The sequence below is a fragment of the Siniperca chuatsi genome, linkage group LG21 (genome assembly GCF_020085105.1).
Source record: "Siniperca chuatsi isolate FFG_IHB_CAS linkage group LG21, ASM2008510v1, whole genome shotgun sequence".
Taxonomy (NCBI): domain Eukaryota; kingdom Metazoa; phylum Chordata; class Actinopteri; order Centrarchiformes; family Sinipercidae; genus Siniperca; species Siniperca chuatsi.
Genome location: NC_058062.1, coordinates 6,578,256 through 6,600,243, shown reverse-complemented (window position 1 = coordinate 6,600,243; position 21,988 = coordinate 6,578,256). Strand labels below are relative to the sequence as shown.

The 21,988-nt window shown below is 41.7% G+C and overlaps 1 protein-coding gene across 1 annotated transcript in view; it reads left to right on the top strand.

Moving 5' to 3' along the window:
- Positions 1-564: 564 nt before the first annotated feature.
- vat1 (vesicle amine transport 1) overlaps positions 565-21,988 on the top strand; it is a 31,772-nt gene continuing 10,348 nt past the window's right edge. The window contains exons 1-4 of the mRNA XM_044181467.1: positions 565-1,220; positions 8,038-8,245; positions 19,465-19,635; positions 20,885-20,974. Coding sequence (XP_044037402.1) covers positions 795-1,220; positions 8,038-8,245; positions 19,465-19,635; positions 20,885-20,974 — 895 coding nt within the window. The 5' untranslated portion in view covers positions 565-794. The remainder of the gene's footprint in view (positions 1,221-8,037; positions 8,246-19,464; positions 19,636-20,884; positions 20,975-21,988) is intronic.

The following is a 21,988-nucleotide window of genomic DNA, read 5'->3' as shown; positions in this document are numbered from 1 at the left end:
ATAAGCAGACGTTTCCTCTGGCTCCTGTTCCAGCACCACAAACCTCACTGTTAAACAAGCAGCAGTAAATAGCCAGAAATAAGCAAATACTTGCTCAAGTATTGTGTCTTCTATTTAATCTCATCTGAGGGGCAGAAGTGCACTGTATGCTGAAGATATGTCACAGACAGCTTAAAAATCAACATACAAGTTTATTGTGACTTCTTTTGATTAAACCTATAATACTATTTATCAGTTGCGTCCTGTGTATAAAAGTGTTTCCTTATTTGGCATGCTACTTTTTGATCTTATGATATTACAACATTTTAATTTCAGTATGTCTGTGGAGATTTGCAGTAATGAACAGATTTTGAAGAAGGTATAGGGTTGGCTTCAACTTCATTTTCCTTTTAGCTATAATGGACATTTTTGCAAATCACCTCCCTGCTTAATGCAGTAGCCTATAGGCTGATCTTATAGCCCTACCCGATCAGCCAAACCCATCCAATCATACACGCCAATCCCTGGGTTTCATCAGCTCTCCGGGTTTTCCAGCCTGCCTCTCTCTGACTCGTCCCACTCACACACTCTGTCAGAGCGCGCCGTTGACAGCCACTGGCCACTGAGCAACCCACTCTGTCGGGGTTTGAGTCTCCATGCAAGACTGCTGAAAAAGAAGCTCTGACTCTCGCATTTTCTTTTATTTGCAAGGCAAGCAAAACAACAAGCCCGCCCACGTCAACAAAAGCACAAGAAGTGAAAAAGCCTCTTAAGTAATTTTCTAGACTCATCACTGTCTCACAGCTCCCTGCACAATGTCTGGTGAGGACGCACCTGCCCAGCAGCAAAACGACGTGGACCAGAAGCAGGAGACCAAACCTGCCGAGGAGCCCAAACCCGAGCCGCCCAAGACGGAGTCCCCACCCGACGGCGCCGCCGAGGCAGCGGCTACCCCCGCGGCGACCACCGAGAAGGTGCCCGAAGAGGAGACGTTCACCTACCGCGCCCTGGTGCTCACCGGCTACGGGGGCTATGATAAAGTCAAGCTGCAGGTGAAGAAGGGCAAGCCGGCGCTCAAGGCTGGCGAGGTCCTGGTGCGGGTCAAGGCTTGCGGGCTGAACTTCGCAGACCTGATGGCTCGACAGGGGCTGTACGACCGGCTGCCGTCCCCGCCGGTCACCCCAGGAATGGAGTGCTCTGGGGTGGTGGAGGCTGTAGGGGAAGAAGTCACGGACAGAAAAGTAAGCACACATGCCTCTCAGCTTTTTTCTTGCCACTCGAAGTCTCATTTTACTGGGTGTGTGTTTTATTGCTTAAGTGAGGTATATTTGTCTGCTACAACAGCTACATCTGGATATGGGTGTGTCAGGCTTTGCTCGCTGCTCAGGGATGGTGGTAGTGCTGTAGCCTACACTGTATTACAGTTTCATGACTTAATGAATTTAATACTAATAGGCTATTGGGTCAGGTAATTGACACAATAATAGGTTACTGATAAATATTGGTCTATAGTTCCTGTTTGTGCTGTCATGGGTGTCCATCCATTCATTCACTCGTCCGTACCAAGGAGACAGCACTGGTGGAAAAAAGTGGAAAGCAATAAAGTCTGTTAGTGTGTTCATGTTGTATTTCATCTCTGTAGAAGAAGCCCAAAGTGTATAAATGACACGAGTTGAGTACAATGAAGCCAGCAGCAGGCGTCGCCCCCCTTGTCTCCCCGGTTTTCAAATTGGGCAGCGCAATGTGAAAACACGGTGCGCACTTAGATTGAGCAACTTCAAGTACGAAACAGCTGCTAAGATGGAGATGGATTCAATGTTCATACGCAACATGTGTGTTGTAAGTCAAAAGTCTAAATAAACACATGCAAAAAATGTTTTCCACCTTGGCAGCACCTTCGTTGCACTGCGCTTTGGTGTCTGCCAAGGCGCGGAGAGCTGCGTCAAGTCAACCAGAGAGCGCCGCAATGAGACCGGAAATTAGACTGCTCTGCCTTCAAAATTAAAGCTCTGAACAGTCACCCGAGTTTCCTTTTACTTTTTATGGAGGAAAAAGAAGCGAACATGAAAATATGTGCATGATATGAAAACCAGCAATCAAGATGGAATGATGAGTAGGCTATGTAAAACATATTGAATAATAATGTAGCCTTCGTGCAATATTTGGTCATATAGGCTACAGTATTCTACACATGTAGGCTATAGGTCTGCAGTTGTAGGCTACCTCGTTCTGCTTGGGCCTTTATACTGTAAAATAAAAAACAACGTTTTGGATGAAAAACAATATAAGGCCACCTCGGTTCCATTTTTATCCATCTGTGGTTCCGCATCTTTGCTTGCAAAACGTTAATTAATAAGGGAGTTTATTTTGGAGACGATGGCCAGATGCCACAGTAATTAATATGGCTGACTTGACACCGGTGGCGGAGACAAGAGTCACCGACGCCTTTTGTTACCGGGAGCGACGGTGGCGCACAGACTCACCGAGCGGAAAGGGCGAGGCGCGACGCATCAGACAGCATGATGTGAGAAATAGGATCATTCGCCCTCTTTGTCAACAGAGAGCCATCACCTCTGTTGTGTTCAGAAAATATTTATCTGTCATCACATCAATATATCACGATTAGTTCAACCCCGCGCGCTCATAGACATTGAAGCCAAGTCAATGAAACAATCATAATTAAAACAGCTTAATCTTTTCTTTAATGTTCAGCCACAAGGAATTAAGGGTGATTGAAAGATAATTATTTGTCGCTGTCTTAAATTGCATGATGAGTCACAGGCCTATATGTCTGTCTCCTGGATGCATGGCATCACCACGTTAAGGCCTTTTTAAGGCAATTGAAGTACAAAGCCAAAATGTTACACATCGGCCATGAGTCACGATGTTTGTTGTAAGAGCACCACATTTTCTCGCATCATGTGTCATGCAAGTGCAGAATCAGTGCATCTGACAGGGAGTGGCACATATGTCTGTGAAGTGGAAGTCCAAATGGATGGGGAATCTATGCAGAGTAATAGGAATATGACTGGTGATAGGTCAGCCAATAGCAGCCAGACATCATAGAAGGTTAAGACCTTTGTGTTTCTAGAATACTTTATAGCTTCTTTCCACATTGTCAGTAATGTAGATTGGATTTAAAGGTCACACTCTACACACAAATACACAAACACACTGCTTGTCATCAAAGCCTCACACTCCCACATCCCAGTGCAGCCCTTAGGTTATAGAATTAAGAGCCAATCCTCCTAATGGATGGAGATCTCTGAGATCTTTTGGCAGCTAACTCAGAGGGAATGTGCTGACCTTGGTGGCACAGAATTTTTGGGAGGCTCATCACTCACTGCAGATCTGTCTGCCTATCTATCTCTGTTTCTCTCTCTCACACACACACACACAACAACATACAGTAATGGGTGTGTCTGATAGTTTGCTCCCCATACAGTTTACACAAAGCTATGGACACGTTCATGACATTTAATTAGATAATGCAACATAAATATCAATGGCTAAGTAAAGTGAAATTGATTTTTATTTTGTCTTTCCGACATTTCGATATAGTGCTGAACCTTATGTTCTCTAATGTACGTTTCTGCTTTCACACACAGATATAAGAGGCATTTGAGAACTTTGACTTTTGTTGTTAAATGAGAAAAACATTATATTTGTGTTTGGTATCAAAACTCAGGTATTGTATTGGCAATAGTATAGAAACATTTCAAACAACACCCATATAATGTAATTAAAATTCCTCTCTATCTCATGTCATATGAAATAATGTTTATAAATTTGCAAAGTTGATAAAGGCAGCACTTGCACCATTGTTGCCCTCTAGCCTCCCTGTCTTTGGCTTGTTTATTGTTTTGCTGCTTGCTGGCTCTTATATATTTATATGCATTTATTATCCACTGCATGCCTCGTATTGTATTTCAATAACTGCCGCAAAACAAGCATCCCTTGAGGGGACAGTGTCGAATAAAGTAATACTACAGTGCCCTCACCCGAAATGACCTAAGAGGGAGTGCAGGGAAAAGTGTAACAGTGAGTAAGAGGTGGAAGAGGGGAAATATCACAAATCACAAGCTCCCCTGACACCAAACATCAGCACTTTTTTCTCCCGGCCTGCTTTTTCTTTTCATTTTCATGCTCTCCCTCTGTGAGTTTTGGTAGGATCTGACCCATATGTTCTCAATTACCTCCCTCTGGCCCACATTGTCATTCTGGTATTTCCTCCATCCCTCCTTCCCTCCCTCTATCTATCTCTACTTCTTTTGTATAATCTCTTGATTCTTTCTCTGTCGATCATACCGTCAGTGAATCCCCCATCATGCTTCCCTCCCTTTATGTTACCATCCTCTTCCTTCCTACTCTACCTTCCTACCCATCCTACTCTTTCATCCTACATGTCCTTTTCACCATGATCACAACATTTAGAGCTTGCCTTTATACGCCACATGGCCTGTTGACAGCTTGCCATAAGCTGCTGGGTTAAAAAAGAAAATCAGACGTCTCTGTTTTGTATTTTTCTCCTCAAGTTTGTCCAGTGCAGTATTCCTAGATAAATTCTGGAAAAACAAGAAGAAGAATGGTATTTTCTTAACATGATATGTTGATTTGCATAATCAGACGTGCAGTCAAGTGCAAAAAGCAGCATGTAGGCCCTCCTGTCACAGATTTTACTGTATGTGAGCAGGGTGTGGCCTTTATTCTAACATCATACAAACCATGTCAAAGCATAAAAACACCTACGCTGACACCAGGGAGATATTATGTTTCCTTTTAATTACATTTACAGGAGCCATGCAGGCCTTGTGGGTGTTAACATTTAACCTTCATCTTTTGCATCTTTCAACCTGACTCAGGAACAACGTATCAGAAATTTTGCCTGTTCTTTTGTTTTTCTCTGATCATTTTTTGCTGAGATCATCAAAGCTCAAAGCCACGAAGAAGCTGACTTGGAGGCCTGCATACCCCAAAATTGAATCACCATCTGATTAAGTCCATTCATATACAGTTAACTGGAAGTGCCTTTGTTCAGCACCCCCCACACTCCTGACCCCAACTATGAGTACATTTGATGCAGTGGCATGAAAGCTGAGAAAGGAAATGTAAGAAGTGTGTGTGTGTTTGTGTGTCACAGTGTGAAGATGTTGAAACAGAACTGTCACAAGGCTCATTCGCTTGGCCTTGAATGTTCCTACCCAGATTCTGCGACTGACAGTAACTCACATGCTTTACGTAGGCGCGGAAGAATAGCTGCAGATGCATTTGAAGGCGATGTGTGAGTCATATTTGTGTGTTTCCTGTAAAAGCCTGAACTCCCCCATCTATCGATTTGTGCCACACTGTACCCCCAATTAATCCAGCGAGGCTGATGAGTTTGAAGACTCAAAAAGGCAAAAAAAAAAAAGAGAGGGAGACGGAGATGGGAGAGAGCGAGTCAACATGAATAACAAAGAGAAGGAAAGAGAAGTAGCCCATGGTGAAAAACTGAAAGTATAGTTTGAAAATAAGCCAAATGACTCGGCCTCAGACAGAAAGATGCGGGTATGAAAAGAGAGAGGGAGATCTCTCTAATTGGAGTGGATAGACAGCGAGGCGCATGGCTCCCTCCAGACCATTAGAGAGGCCCGGGTGGAGAGAGTTTGTTCCCAGGAGGAGAGAGCTTGTCTTATGCTCAGCCATGGGGAAGAATCTGGCAGGGACTCTGATGAGTGGAGAGAGGCCAGGGGAGAAGATGGGCCCCATTGTCCTGTCTCGCTGATGAGGAAGAGGGGATACGGGACACTCCTCGCAAGAAAAAAGAATAAGAATTGTAAAGACAGAATGAGACAGTGAAGGATGAAGAAATGGGGAGGAAAGAGCATCAAAGAAGGCAGCAAGACTGAGACACAGACAGGATGAGACGAGGGACTGGAGAAGGGGAAGGAAGATGTTCTAAAGTTGTAAGAGGAAAAGGAGTCAGGAAGTGAAAGAGAAAGAAGGGAAGAGAAAAGTGAGGAGAATGGAAACGAGTGGGAGGGAGAGCTGTGTCGAGAAGGGTTGATAAGGGGGAGGAAGAAAACAGGAAGAGAGTACTAATGCTGCAGTCGTCTCTGTTTCCTGTGTCCCTCGAGTGGGCTCTCCTGATTGGTTAGTGAGGGCGCGGAGGGTAAGTTTACATCGAGGCACGTCCTTCTGGAAAGAGACTGTTGTAAATCGGAGGATCCTGCATTGATAAGGGTAGTTTGGGAGCAGAAAAATGACAAGATGGTGACCGTGGCATGCAGCACGTTGAATGACATCTGTGGCTTCCTCACTGTCAGGTTCTAAAAGACAGAAATTGCTTAAGTGATACTCACTTATTCTATCATACAAAGAACAATTCTGACATTTCCATTATAGTCAAACTTTAGCTGAGAGAAAAATCAGAATACATGTCTTACAAGATCTCTTGAAGCCACACATTAAGCACATAAGCAGTGCTTGTTAATTCAGAGCAGTACTTCCTTTATGTTTTTCATCATCTTTCAGTACTTTTCTTCTTTCCCTCACTTACAAATCTATGCTGTAACTTGGTTGTCAAAAGCTCAAAATCAAACAAACATGTCCGTATGCAAAGAGCTAGCCACTGCAAGCCACTACATACAAATCGGAAAACAGCTATCATACTTTGATAGAAAAATAGCCACCTCCTTTTTTACCCTGATTCCTCTGCTGCTTCACCATTACCCTCCATAAAGTCAATACAGTTACTGCTCTTACTCTTTATCGCTTTATTTGTTTGCTTACACTCTTTAAGAGCAAACCCTTTAAAGGTTTGGTAAACCAGGCGGCTGCATGTTTGCATGTCTGCCATTGTTGTAAACAAAACAATTAACCACAATCTTACTATTCCTGCTGCATGGCTCGCATCATTCTCACTGTGCCAAAGAAACCATGAGGCTTCAGATGGCAGGACGCTGCAGACTACTTCAGGCTCTAGCAGTGAAACCTCCTGGGGTATTGAACTGCCAGTTGATCCTGTTCAAGCTCAAGAACTTAATCAATTAAAATATACCAGCACTTTAATTTAATACAATAGCTTTAAAAACTGGTTATTCACTTCCATTTTGCCCACATTGCTGTAATGCTGTCCTTGTAGATCATAGTATTGACCCAGAGACATGATTCTTTCTTCCAAAAACAATTAATTGTAGAAAGCAAAGATTTAGCCTTAATTGGCTTAGTAATGCTTCCAGCTTTGGTGTTATGTGATCAATTTAAATGATAATTGCAAAACAATCACTCACCACTTTTCCAGTGCGTTAGGGCAGTGGTTCCCAACCTGTTTTGTCAGGTGCACCCCCACAGCCCTGTCAGATGAACTCAGTTACCCCTTGATAGACAACACCCATCAATTTTACAAATGTGTTCATTTGAATTGATTTTAAACTGGCTATTATTTAACTATTGATGCTATAAAAGTGGATATAATAGTGGATGTTGCAATTTTTTTCACAAATTGAACTGTCAGTGTTTAGGTCAGTTTGGTTAAGTAAGCACTTGTGTGGCAGAAGCTGGATGTTTCAACCATTTATGCATTGCTTTTAGCTAACTCTTTCAACCATTTATCCATTACTTTACAATAACTATTTCAGCCATTTATCCATTACTTTATGCTATTTCAACCATTTATCTATTACTATAAGCTAACTATATCCACTGTTCCATCACCGTTAGCTACAGTTTCTCTGCTTCTCTGCTCACTTGTTAACTGTTTTTCACACACTCTTAGTTGCAATTTTTGGTGTTCAGGTGGTATAATTGACTCAATATGTGGACATATTTTTTAATCAAATTAAAATTTCTTTTTTTATCAAATTACTATTAATTTCTTCTTTATCAAGTTACTCCACTATCTTTCCACAAACCGCCAAGCAACTGTAGAAGTTGCACCTGGGGTACAAGTACCCCTGGTTGGGAATCACTGCATTCGGTTAGGTTACACTGTTTTCAGTAACTGGGAAAGGGCACTGAAAGAGAGCCCTTTGCTTTACCTTCTTCTCAGCCTGTGTCTTCCTGTGCCTTCTGTTCCAGGTTGGGGATAAGGTGATGGTGCTGAACCGCTTTGGGCTGTGGCAGGAGGTGGCGGTGGTGCCGGCAAGCCACACCTTCCTGATCCCAGAGGGCATAAGCTTTGAGGAGGCAGCAGCCCTCCCTGTGAACTACATCACAGCCTATATGATGCTGTTTGACTTCGGCAACCTGCGGCCCAACCAGAGTGTCCTCATTCATGCTGCTGCAGGTATGGAGACAAGTACAAATACAGAGAAGGATACACAGCATACATGCACATAGGGCACACATAAACCCTTTTATTTTATGTCAATCTTTGGTTGGGAATGGATGCATCACTCTCCATGAAAGGTTATTAATTTCAATGATGGATGAATTCATTATAAATTGATTAATAATTCACTCACAAACGAAAACAAACATTGTTTTACCGTTTGCTGTAGTATCTCTGAATAACTGTCAGTGACTCAAAGTTCCAATATGAATTTATGTTGTAATCCTGCAACTGAAAACCGCATTTAATTAGTTTCATCTCAGTATGTGTCAGCCCAGCATTGAACAAATAAATTCAGTTTTATACCACCAGCCTTTTGAGTAGATCTATAGAGAATACTTTTGAAATCCTCTGCAGAAGCTCAGCATAAAGATACAAAGCTTGTATTATGCCGTTGAAGAAACGCTCTTGAATGTTTACAGTAGCAGACTTCTTCCTTCTCTGCACCTCCTGTTTATACACCTCCTGTTCTTTTCTATATGAATTATGGCTGTTGGAGAAGGTCCCACTGTTCATTAGTATGAGATATGGGTCTGTGTTTTGCACCCTCTAGGACTGCAATAATACTGGAGCACCTGCCACCTGGACTGTGAGGTCAGAGTTCAGAGTGAGTGGGTGGGAGAAAGATGGGGATAGAGGGAGTAAAAGCACCTGTTTTGGGGTGTGAAGCATCGATCTGGAGAGCAATTGATATTACTGTGTTTACACAATCCGGCCAGCTGGAGAGAACGGGAGTACATTAGCCAAAAGGAATTGTTCTCTCCCCGTTTCTCTCTCACTATCTGCTGGTGTACAGCTCTCATTTTTCCTCTCGTTCCCACTCTTTCTGTGCAGAGGGAGTCAGAAAGGGATCCCTCGGCATTTGGGACAGTGTGTGGGTGTACAAGAGAAGTATGCACATAATGAAACCTAAGCCTGGTTTCTCTCTGGGAGACAAAAAATGACAGAGAGCTATGGGAGACTGCCAGCTCAGGTGGATGTATCCCTTGGCATTAACACAATAAAACTGAAAATGAATGAATTTGTAAGATTATCATTAAATTGTGCAGTTTCCCCAGAGCTGAATGACATCTAACATACTCATAGTTGTGGGATTGGTGGTCTACAGAGGAATCCCAAATGTTTGCATTCACCATATCATGCAGCTGATGTCTCTCATCCCTGTGAAAACACATCTTGTCAGAGGTTTTCTGTGCAGAGTACGTTTGCTATAGGAGGAATGCTGAGGAAGTGTGGTGTAAGACACTTTTCCCTGCTGGTTTAGTTGAGGCGGCGTCTCTGGTTTTTCGAGGCAGGCTGCCAGTCTTGGCTCGCCAGCTGTCCGCACATCAGGATTGTAAAAGCACATTACTGAGGCTATGACAAAAACATTTGCTTAACAGTCTTCTTCACTGCACTCTGTCATTCTTTGCTTGTGTAAATCATTATCATACTGTATGCTCTACAAAACTGCTCTGTGTACATGATAGTAGTACCTTTTGTGAAAAAGGTGTTTTTCCAATATGAGAGATGTGCACATCCTTCTCTTAACACCATCTCCCTGCGTTGTGGGGCTGCATGGCTCACATGGTGAGTGTGGGTGGGGGGTCCCACTCCTGAGCCTGTCAAAAATTGTTCCTGATATTCTCTGATTAGAGAGATCAAAAGTATCTGCTGTGACAGTGAGATTGTGTGTGTTTGTCTGCTCTCAAGTCTCATATTTTTTAACATTATGAAGGAAATTGCAGACAGGGTGGCATATATTCCTTACTAAATGTATTACAATACTGGAACTGTTTTCTTTTAACAATATAGTAACGTAGCAATGTATTGCTGAAAATTTTAATGAATCGATTTAATCTATTAGTCCATCAACAGAAAATTAATCTACAAGTATTTTGATAAAGCAAAATTGCCAAACATTCACAAGTTCTGGCTTTTCAGATGTCAAGATTGTCTGCTTTCTCTGTTTTATATCACTGTAATTTGAATATCTTTGGGTTTTGCACGGTTGGTCCAACAAATAAAGCAATTTGAAGACGTCACCTTGGGCTCTGGGAAAGTTGAAGGTGCATTTTTTTCTGTGTTTTCTGACATCTTACAGACCAAACGATTAACCGATTAACCTGAAAAATAATCAACAAGTTAATTAATAATAATAACTGTTAGTTGCAGCTCTGCAGCAATGTAATTTAAGGGCATGGTTTTGTTTTTGGCTTAACATAAAGCAATGTTTACCTGCGCCCCCAAGTCCATCCTAAGGTCACATACTGTATGTCTGAGTTGTGAGCAGATCAAAAAGATTTTCCCATCTACGAGTATCTCCTATGAATATCTTTTAGAGGCCTGAGGAAGTAAAACTTTACAGTATTTCACAAAAAAGCAAACATAAACTATGTTGTTTAGTATAAATTATTTTTTTTATTTTTTTCTATCACTCTGATTACTTGCAGTTAAGATGAAATTACTTCCGACTTTATGACTAACCCATTCAAATGTCATTTATTTTCCAAGTATTTGAAGTCAAAATTAGTCCTAACACATCAAAACACAGAGCATGTATTGTATGTCGATTATGAAACAGTAATTAAGTACTCTGTTACTATTTTGTTTTTCGACCCTGCCCACAGCTCCAGTGAACTCCCCATTTAACCACATACAGTATTAGTATGTGGTGAAATTGCTTTACTGCACCTCGTCATACTGTCTCACAAGGCTTTGCAACTGACGATTGCATAGAAAGTCATATAGCCAACTAAACAGCGGTGATTTTCTGTGCCAGACATGCCTGCACAACACTGCATTCCTGCTAGATCAGTTTATGTTGTGCGAAGATAAAATAAAGCTTTTACATGAGATTAACTGGGCCTATGTGCACAGCCGGGGAGTAGCAGTGGTACAGAAGACAGTGATTTCTCAGTCACAGGGTATATCGTTTGGTAATTATGATTTAAACCAGTGTCATTTTTATTGAAGGCCCAAGGCTTCTTATCACAGCAGCCATAGGCTCTGTGTTTGAGGAGCAATTTTCATCTTCTACTGTCGTAAATCTTTTTAGAGGGGTTCACCCTCAGATCTGTCTCTTGGTTGACCCGTATATTCTCATAATAAGGATATAATCCACTAATTAAATCACATTAGGAAAACAATCATCCTCCTTTCAATTACTTTTATATTACTTTGTCTCGACAGCCCCTGAAACTTGCAATCTTAACAGATAATTCATTCTTAATTATTACAAAATGTAATAATCTTCAGTATAATATCATCATCTTCAACAGGTATTGAAATTTCTGTCACAATATGCAGAATGGTTCTTAGTGTTGTGACTTTGTCATTAATAAATAGTGTCATAATATTCAACAAAAGTAGAAAGTCAAGTAAATTTTATTTTAATGGTCCAAAATCACAAATTTGTCTTTACAACCTGAACAACATACTAGACCCTTTATCCTAAGACCTTTGATTCAGTAAGGAGAAACTAAATAATGGACTAAATATTTGGAATAAAGGGGAGAAAAGGGAGAAAAAGCCTGAAGAAGAGCGACAGAGGAGAGAGTCCTCTTTCAGGATGGACAGACACACAACAGGTGTCGTATCTACAGAGGAGACAGAAGTGGCAGTTCTAGATTTACAAACAGAGAAACAGAATTACAATATTATGTAAATATAGTACATAATATAATATTAAGTAAATATGAAGCTACAGCCTGCAGCCAGTTACCTTAGCTTAGCATAAAAACTGGAAACACGACGAAACAGCTAGCCTGCCTCTGTACAAAGGTAACAAAACCTCACCAGGACCCGTTGCCAGGCAACCAGCAGAGAATCCAGGAAGTTACTGGTCACAACATGGCACATAACCCCCTGTAAAATGAGGAATTGGCATTTTTTGTATTTTTGTAGCTTAAACAAATTAAATATAAAGTGTTGATTAATGAGCTTTAGAGGTGCTGGTAGGTAGATTTTGTTACCTTTGGACATAGTCAAGCTAGCAGCTTCCCATTGATTCCAGTCTTTATGCTAAGCAAAGCTAACTGGCTGCTGGCTCCAGTGACATACAGTATTTACTGTACAGAAATGAGAGTTCTATCAATTTTCTCATCTAACTCAGAGTGAAGAAGTGAATTTTCCAAAATGTCAAATTAAGTATAATGGAGTTTCATGTAAAATGTAAAACTGTTGTAGTTGTAAAAAACAATAATATTGCTGACGCAAAACCTGAACACTGGCTGCTCTATATGGCAAATAACCTGTTGAACTCTTTAGTAAGGGCCTTTACGGAGGGATGATGGGTATCCATCCTCTTGCCTTTTGCTTCTCCATTCTCTCATCTAGAGCTCTCCATAAAGAACATAATTTCCTCAAAAGTATGGTGACCTTTACCCATCACGATCAGGTGACCAGTGCAGGACGCCTGACTGGTGCTTAGACTCTATCAGTCAGTCATGCCTTTATGTGTGTGTGTGTGTGTGTAAGTAAACTCTGGTGAATAGTCCTCAGCTGCTTCTCTCGTTGGACCTCTCCTGTCCTCTCTCTCCAAACAATAGCTTGTTGTATTTCCTCCCATCGTGCCTCCCTTCTCCACCGCACATCTGCATCCTCCGTTCTCCTCCTCCCCCTCCGGCCCTCCGTAACCTCCGCTCCCTCTGCTCGACCTCTCCATATCCATGCTCGACTCCTCGTCATCGGGGAACGTGCGCACATTTCCCCTTTTGTTTTTCCCAGAGGGCTTGGGCGGGGGGAAGTTCAGCGACATTTGGATGTATCTCGTGGGTCTTCCACTGTGCCCAGCCAACAGCTTTTCCTCTGACCTCTCCCTGAACTGGTCCTAATGTTTATGAACCCTGGCCAGCCACCCCGCCACCACACCCACACTACACATTCTTGTATACATATGGGGCTCCGCTGCTTCCAATGTTGACATCCACCTCTGTTTTATTTATGAGTTCTCGAGTGACTGCAGGCCAATGTCAAGTGTCACGCATTGCGTTGCAGATGTGGAATGCATAATATGAATTAAGTGGTGCTGCAGGAGCATGTGTCATTTATCTGATGATTTTGCTTCATGGCCTCAGCCACTTCCCTCTGTGTGTCAAGACTTTTGGACTTTTGTACATTTTAGAGCCAACGCTGCCAGAGTTTGTGGTTTAATTCCAACTGGAGCGTCTCATACTGTAGAAAAACATACTCACCAATAGCACCGTAAGGTGCTTCAGTCTACTAAATAACATATGTTATCAATCACCTCTTCTCATAAAGCTCAACAGCAGTGTGTTTGAGGTTTGTGTGATAGATTCCACACATCCTCAGCACTGTTTAAGCTGGCCGTTATTAAACTTTTTATTTTTCCCACCAGCCAATTATGGTGGCTTCCATACTTTTGCAGCTGCTTCTTTCTGGAGTGTCTGTGTATAGGATAGAGTTATACCAGGGTACACTGAGGATTATCTGGAAACACTTGATGTGAGAAGCTTTCAGCTGCATGTGGGTACAATACAACCTTTGTGATGGGTGACAGCTGTTACAGCTGAGTTAAATCCTTGTTAATTTTTACCATTGTAAACGTTTCCCGTTAGAACGTTTTCATTCCCCATTGTTCAATGTTCAACATTGAAACAAGGACCTCTCCTTGATAATTTAACAATATTATAGTATAGGTAAATGTTATGGCCATTGTTTCTTCATTGCTCTAATACTCCGCCAGTTGGATGCACAAATCAGAGCTGTGGTGAATTCAGTATGCTTCACATTTGCAATTGGGAATAAAAAAATGCACCATAGTTGTCAAATTCATCCAAAATTGACCCTGAATTTGAAAGCCACTTGATTTGAACTGCTGAATGTTTTATCAGGTTTCTACAATACCTGATCTTTAGCTTTGACTCACTGGCACAAACAACAGAGGTTTAAGCTTTGTGAATGGATGTTTATTACTGAGGTGCTCCTTGGGATTCAAAAGTAACTCTTATATTTAAGTTTTTAGGTACAAAAGCTTGAACCTTTCGCTTTTTATCATCAAGAACCAGATCTTTTCTTATGCAGTAGCTCATCTTTTCTACAGATGATTCCATGAGCAGAATTTCCTACACGTTTAAGCTTTGGAAGTGCTCTAATTGTCATGTAACATTGTCTATGCAAAACACGAACAGTACTTTAACTTCTGAAACAAAACTACTTTGTAACTCTATTAGCTGTGCCTGACAAGGAAGGTGAATTTCTGGCTTTAATCATCTCTGTACCATAATCTCAGAAAAGTGTTGTGTCATTAAGTGTACTGCAAATGCTTCAAGCAAGTGGAACAGGTGGCTGGATCTCTTGGGTTTGGTGAATGAGAATCCCCATCCTGGTATAGATCTTCATGACTGCTGTCAGACCTGCAGGCAGGGTCTCAGGTATATGAGCCCTCAGTGTAGATGATTGTACATGTAAGGAAAGAAATATAGATTTCTGTGTATCTTATTTCTCCCAGGACTCCTTCCCAGATTATTGCTCTCATTCATTATTTACTAGCTAGCAATGTCTCTTGCTATTTAAGCATTAGCTCGAGTGTAGTTACATCTCTCACTTTTATAGACCCATTGTTCCTGGGAGCCATGAAAAAACTCTGATGTGCCTTGAAAATGGTTTCTTCTCCTCTCCTCCCAGTCTGTCTGCTCGGGAGGTCTTACCCTAGTTTAAAGAATGCTAATTCAGTCTGACCACTAAGCGGGAGTCTGGGCTGCGTGGTTGAACTGTCTCTGTGTTCCCCGACCTGGCATCGCCGGCGGCAGATCAGCTGCACTGATAGGAGAGGGAAACCAGGGCAACCTCCAACCTAACCCACCAATAACATTGCTCGCTCGTGCTCTCATTGCTGCAACCGTTGACAGATGACCCCATCCACCCACCCCCACCCTAACCACCAAATACAGTCGCAGGTGTATGTGAAACCTGTGTCAGGACACCTGTTTGTGTGTGTTTGTGTGTGTGTGTGTGTGTGTGTGTGTGTGTGTGTGTGTGTGTGTGTGAATGAATCTACAACACAACAGGATGAGTGTGCACCAGCTTGTATTTCATTTTGCAACCAGGTTTATAAGGAGGAAAGCAAGTGGTTTATGCTAGAGATATATATTTTGTGTCCATACATATAGATGCATATTATGTGCTGTGTGCTGTGTTTGTGTTAGTTAGCAGTGTGAGACTCCTTACTCAGGAAATCACAGGGACTACCTTCACACAGGAGCAAAGGATGTTTTTTTAATTCACCCAGTAACTAAAAATGGGCTTCCTCTATGCTGCACGGAGAGAAATTCACCATCAGAGAGAGCATATTAAACTGCTCTTCAAGCCCACAGTGTGTCCACACACACACACACACACACACACACACACACACACACACACACACACACACTTACACAGTCATCCTAGAAAAACATCAAGGTTACATAATGCAGAGTAATACCAGTAATACAAGAGTACACGTTCACAAACAGCCAACCATAGCTCCTATCACCATTACAGGATTCATATCTGAACTCTGTTATAGAGCTGCAGAGAGTAGCAATAAAGTTCATTTATTTGGTTCAGCTTGTTTATGTTGTAACACAGCCACAGCGAGTTTGGGTAAAAAGAGTTGCTTGGGTCCACATTTGTATTTCATTCTTTGTCAGCCGCTACTACCACGGGCTAATGATAGGTTAAGAAAGATGAGAGTCCTTGAGGAAATGTGGAAATAAATGCAGAAGAAATCACACACGGAGCCCAGAGACAAGGGACCAGTCATCTTTATGGTGCTGACAGTAATAGTATGGCCACCATACCACACCGTCCGCCGACTAACACCTGTGGCTCACACATTTGAGAAAGGCTGTGATGTGAGATCATTTTCATTTAGACAAGAAACATGAGCTATCAGTGAGGACGCAGCTTGAAAGTCGATTGAGAGATGCAATATTGAGGGCGAGGCAGACGTGGTATCCATCCATCCATTCTTTTTTTGATAAATCTGAACGACATTTCTGATGTCCCAACCCTCCCCTGCTTTCTGGGTGTGGAGCAATAACAGTGGCCTCAGTGTCAGTCTGGATTCCACTGTGTTTTGGGGAAAATTCCTCTTCGCTCCTAACAGTCATGCTATGGAAGCCAAGTGCAATTTGTGCCAAAATGCGAGTAAGGATTCAGGGGAGGACAAAACCCTACTGTGTATCCTGTTTCTCCATAGAGAGAGAAAAACAAAATACATAGGTGGATGTTTTTTGACGTTTCCTAATTTCCAAGTGTAAACAATTCTATTGAATCTTGAGGAGAAGAAATGCAATTAGTTGCAAGAATTTGCTCAAGCTGCTTTCTCTTCCCTGAGCAATGGGTAAGTGTTTGTGGATGGTCTTAAATCACACTCAACCCCTACCAAGAGAGATGATTCTAGTCTAAAGAAGTAGATATACAGGGAGAAACTATAAATCAGGAAATCAAGGACACAATGAGAATTGAAGCACTGGGTTAATGAAAGGTTAATAGTTTAATTTGTGCATATTTGTGAAGATTAGCTGATACCAGCAGCCATTCTGGGCTGTTCAAGGCTGCAGCCCTGCTCCTCTCTCCTTTGTGATCTGTGTATGTATGTATGGATATGTGTGTGTGTGTGTGTGTGTGTGTGTGTGTGTGTGTGTGTGTGTGTGTGTGTGTGTGTGTTGTGATGTGGGGAGCAGTAAGGGGTTCCTGGCACGGCTCAGCAGTCTTGTGATAGCTGATCAGGAGTTTGTTCTCATGGGATTCAGAAACAGGTACCTTCTTCCTCCCTGGGCAGTGGGCACCAGATTTCTTTGACTAGAAATACATTTTTACACACCTGAATTTAGAGAAACAAAGATATCTGATTATATAAAATTCATTTTTTTGGTTCTAAGTATCATCTAAGTGATGGTTCCTCATTGGAAAGTAACTATTTTTCCTTTAAATAAAAAAGGAAGCAAAGCAATATGATAAGAATAAAGACTGATTTCTGAAGGAGTTGTTTTCCCCATTGCTCACTGACTACATAAAGCAGAAACAGAAGGGGAATCACTGTGTTTATGACAGCAGCGTTAGTTAAATATTAATATGTGAGTGCCTGGCTGTAAGTACTTGGGATTAATGGCTGCATCATCCTGTTGGACACTTTCTCACACCTGTATGTGAGGGTTGCTACTATGTGACAGAGCCATTTAGTAAAAAGAGCTCTTAACCCCCACTCAGATAATGCATATTCAACATTTTCTCACTTTTTTTTTATCTTCCCTTCTGCCTCACATAAACAGTAGCTCAGTAGTAAGCAAATGGATGCACATTTGCTTGTAGTGTTCGTATGTGTAAAAGTATAAGCACATGATGGGTACATTTCTTATCACATATTACTGTATAGCATAAATCCACTGCCTTTCAGTTTGTCTATAAATTACTCCTGAACATACTATCCAAAGCATGGTAGGTAGAGGAAGACATGACCCAGTCTGTCAAATATAAACTGATGACAAACTTGTGATTGTCATGATTGTTATGTGTGAATCTCTTATATGCCCAAAGGAAGAGCAGTCAATGAAACAAAATGGCTCCTTTTGCTCAGTCATTGCCGGTAATTTGGCCGAGGTTTCCTTGGCAACACAAACTTGCTTTCTCACTGAGGACAAGGAGAGACGGTGCTGTTATAACGCAGCCGCAACAACACTCACATCCAACAGCAACAGCCTTGATTTTGTTTTCTCATCAATTCTCCCCTCAGTGTCAGCAGGCGTGATCATAGTAACGCAGAGCAGTCTATTCATCTCACATGGTCATAAACTCTCAGATGAAAACCACAAATCAGAAATGTTTTTGGTCTTTACACTGAAATTGTGGGGAAGGAAGGTGTTGCATTCAAATGATGTTTCTTGCCTTTTCTGTAACAAAGCACTTTATATATAAATAATAAAAGGCTCCTAAATTAACCTTTTTTCATGCTCATGCTAAGCGATTCCTGTTCAGAAATGAATTATTAAAGAAACTATTAGAAAACCTGGCTGCTCTTCTTAGCTTGAGAAAAGTTGACATTTTTGAGATACATGGTTTTCATAGGACAGCAATTGTGCAACTTGCAACCATTTTATGTGTCATTTCTGTGTGTGTGTGTTTTCTGACTTTATAAGGATAAAGGAAGAAGCTTTTTTATTAATGTCACATGATATAATCAGAAATGTACTAGATAAAATATCTTCCTCTTTGGTTGCTTTTACTGGGTGTGCATATCAAATGTTTGGGTTTGATTGCCTATGTAAGCAAGCAAATCATGATTTCCACATTAATTTCATCCAAACCTGTCCAGCAGTCTGGCAGCTCAGCTATGTCATTAAAAATGGATGTAAATGCACATGTTCCTTTATTCTCTGATAAGACGTGCTCTTTACTTGGTCAGGCATAGATGACCTTTATGGATGCCTTTCAGTTCAAGTCCTCAAGTCAGCCTCCATTTCAAGCAAGCCACTGCTTATCAGTAACCTATTACTTCTTGCTTTGGCTGGCTTAGCAAACATTGGGTAAACTGTACACACTTTGAAATACAGTGAACACAAACACAGATATCCAAAACATCTACCAAAGCACACAGTCTCACAGCACTTTGTCTTTAAAAGATATCTTGGACAATATAGCCCATTTTGTTTTCAGCTGGCATGGTTATAAGGAGCTGTGTTTATGTAATTTGGGATAGAATGTCATCCAGCTCTCCTTTCCTAACAAAACAGATACCTCAGCTACATTTCTTGTCCTGTGGAACTTTAGACAGGTTGTCTTGAATAAGGGAACCAAAAAATAAGAAATCAGTTGAGCTACAATGACTACTTTCTCCAGAGTTGGATGTGTGTGTCTGTGCATCTGTGTGTGGGTGTCTATTCTACCCAGGCCAGTCAGGGTAATGTGATTGTGTTTAATGCACTCTTTACATGCCCTTGAGCAAAATACATCCACACTGTTATTGACTGGATTGTTTGGGACAATACATGTGGAGTGGGAATTCTTGGGTGCCTTCAGTGACTGTTCTGTTCAATTTCATGTAGGTCTTGGTGTGTCCTTGAACAACCATATTCAGTTAACTTGAATCCAGTAGCATTTGCAGTAGAATCCATCACAAGTCATTTCCTGAAATATATATATTTTCACAAAATCATAACTATTTATAAACTCTGCCCCTCTTCCTTCAGGTGGTGTGGGCATTGCTGCCACTCAGCTGTGCAAGACAGTGAAGGACGTGACTGTGTTCGGCACAGCATCAGCCAGCAAGCACGAGACTATCAGCGAGGGCGGAGTCACGCATCCCATCGACTATCGCACCAAGGACTATGTGGAGGAAGTCCGCAAGATCAGTCCGAAAGGTGAGAAACTTGGCCATCTGCACTGGGATAAGTGCTCTAAATATGGAGTGCAGGGATTGAAAATAATGTTAAATAAATTAACCAGTGTAAACTATTTATAATCAAGGTTTACAGTAATATGCATGTTTATCACTTAGATTGTTTCATAAAGCAAATAGTCCAGATCGATATATTCCCACTGGCACAAAGCAATAGTCTGACTGCAGCATTTGTTGATCAGTGTTGAACAAACTGTGACAATGAGATGATACAATTTGATACACTTTGTTTTTTTCTCATGACTCAATTCTCAGCAGAGCTGGCTGCCATGTACACTAGACTGACAGCATGTAGGGAGTCATTTTTCACTAAGCAGCTACTATTTGGATTCTCATCGCCATCAATAATGCATCCACAGAGTTTTATGTAGATGTGGCCCTGGACTCGCTAAGAGGGGCACACAAAATGATGCTTTTCAGCAAAATGAAACAATGTCCAGTTCCTGTTTTTTTCTTTTGCCTACTGCTGTGTTCCTAGCACGATGGAGACTGTTATTATGCTGGAGGCTCATTTCATAGTCCCCTCTCCAGGCCGTCTCTGTTCTTTGTAACATGGAGTGAGACAGATAGACATTATAGAGACAAATAGGAAGAGAGCAAGAACTGACACTTTAGACAGAATGTATCTAATTAGAAGCCTGGATCAATGTGCAGCCCTGCTCACTACCTTCCCCTCTGTCTTTGGCTCTCTGTCAATTCATCTGTGCTGTGGTCAAGGCAGAGTCCTGCTGTGAGCCTCCCACAATCAATAGAACCAGGGTTTAACAGAGCAAGGAGGGGTAGCCCAATTTGAGGAGTCCCCTCTGGCACAAAGGAACATCATTAAGGCCGAGCCTACATGGCCACATTAATAAGCCACAGAGAAAATTTCATAGTTAGGTTGCCATGCTTTACCATCTGTTCAGCGGTTGGTTTGTTATCCTCTCCACCTAGGAATGGAATGGACGACGACAGAGAGACATATTCCTCTTGTCTTATCAGTGACAAGAATGAGAAAACATGAAACAAGTAGGATTTCTCCCCACTCTCCTCCTCTCCTCTCTTTGTATACGTATGGGTTCCTCTTCGTGTAAACATGGCACAACTTGGCTACACTCGCTACTCCTAGTGAACTCTGGCATGCGGAGGGGGCTGCTGAGGAGACTTGGCAGGCTGCTCTCACTGAATTCACACCAACGATAACTGTCCCCTTCTTCTCTCTTCTGCTCCAGGGCTGGACATAATACTGGACCCTCTCGGCGGATCAGACACCCATAAGGCCTACAACCTGCTGAAGCCTATGGGCAAACTTATCACCTATGGTAAGTACTAAAAAACCTGAGTGTAGATCAGTTATTTTCAGTATAGAGCCAAGTTTGGAGCAGCTCTATTTGAATCCTCAGTGACACAACACAGCCCCTCCAGGAGCTAGCTAGGCAAGAATAGGCAAGAGTTAAGTAAATAGATTTGGTTAAAATGGTAAATCTGGAAGAATGCCCGCTATTTATCAATCATTGCAGTTTTCCAAACAAAATAACCAGATTCAGAACCACTTTTATGAGCCAAAGTCAAATAAAAATGAAGCCTCAACCTCCACAAGCAAACTTCTTATAACTGCGGCGGAAAAGACTTCTCACGCAGCGCTTGCCTCCAGGCTGTATGTATCTCTCCAACTAAGCTTCTCCAGATTGTTCAGTTTTAAATTTACTCAAACCTCTTATGTAATGCCTAAAACCAAACATGTTTTATTAAACTTGTTGGCAGCGCTGCACAGCATGATAGGAAGCACAAAGGTTACATATAAGTTAACTTAGCTACCTGCACAAGCTAGCAGCTGACAGAAATACCCATGAACGGGGTATTCCTAAACTTGTTTTTACTCTTACTGAAATTCATTATCAATAGTATTACTATCTGTAAGTTCTTTAATAAGTGGCAATTTTTTACAGCTTACTTGTTATTTTTAAATATTGCTCCACTTTATGCAAAATATCTAAAAAATTTAGGACAAAGCTTGGAAAAGCAGATGCAATTTTGGACTGCTTGATTTGAAAAAAAGAGATCCAGAGATCCTGGAATATACCTGGTAAGCAAATTAATACAGTGCATGAAATAGAGTTTCCACACTTGCCACAGAATAAAGCTGCTTCCTGGTGGGCAGTGTGACCTCCCGGTAGAGGTCCATGTCCTCAGTGTGCTGTGTGTCATCCGTGGGAAGGCCTTTACGCTTGCTCTGTTGCGATGCCAAACTGGAACCAGCATGTATGCAGCAGTGGGCGGGGTCGGCATCCATGGAGAACAGGGCCTCGCCTTTACATGCTGCACAAAAACCCAGT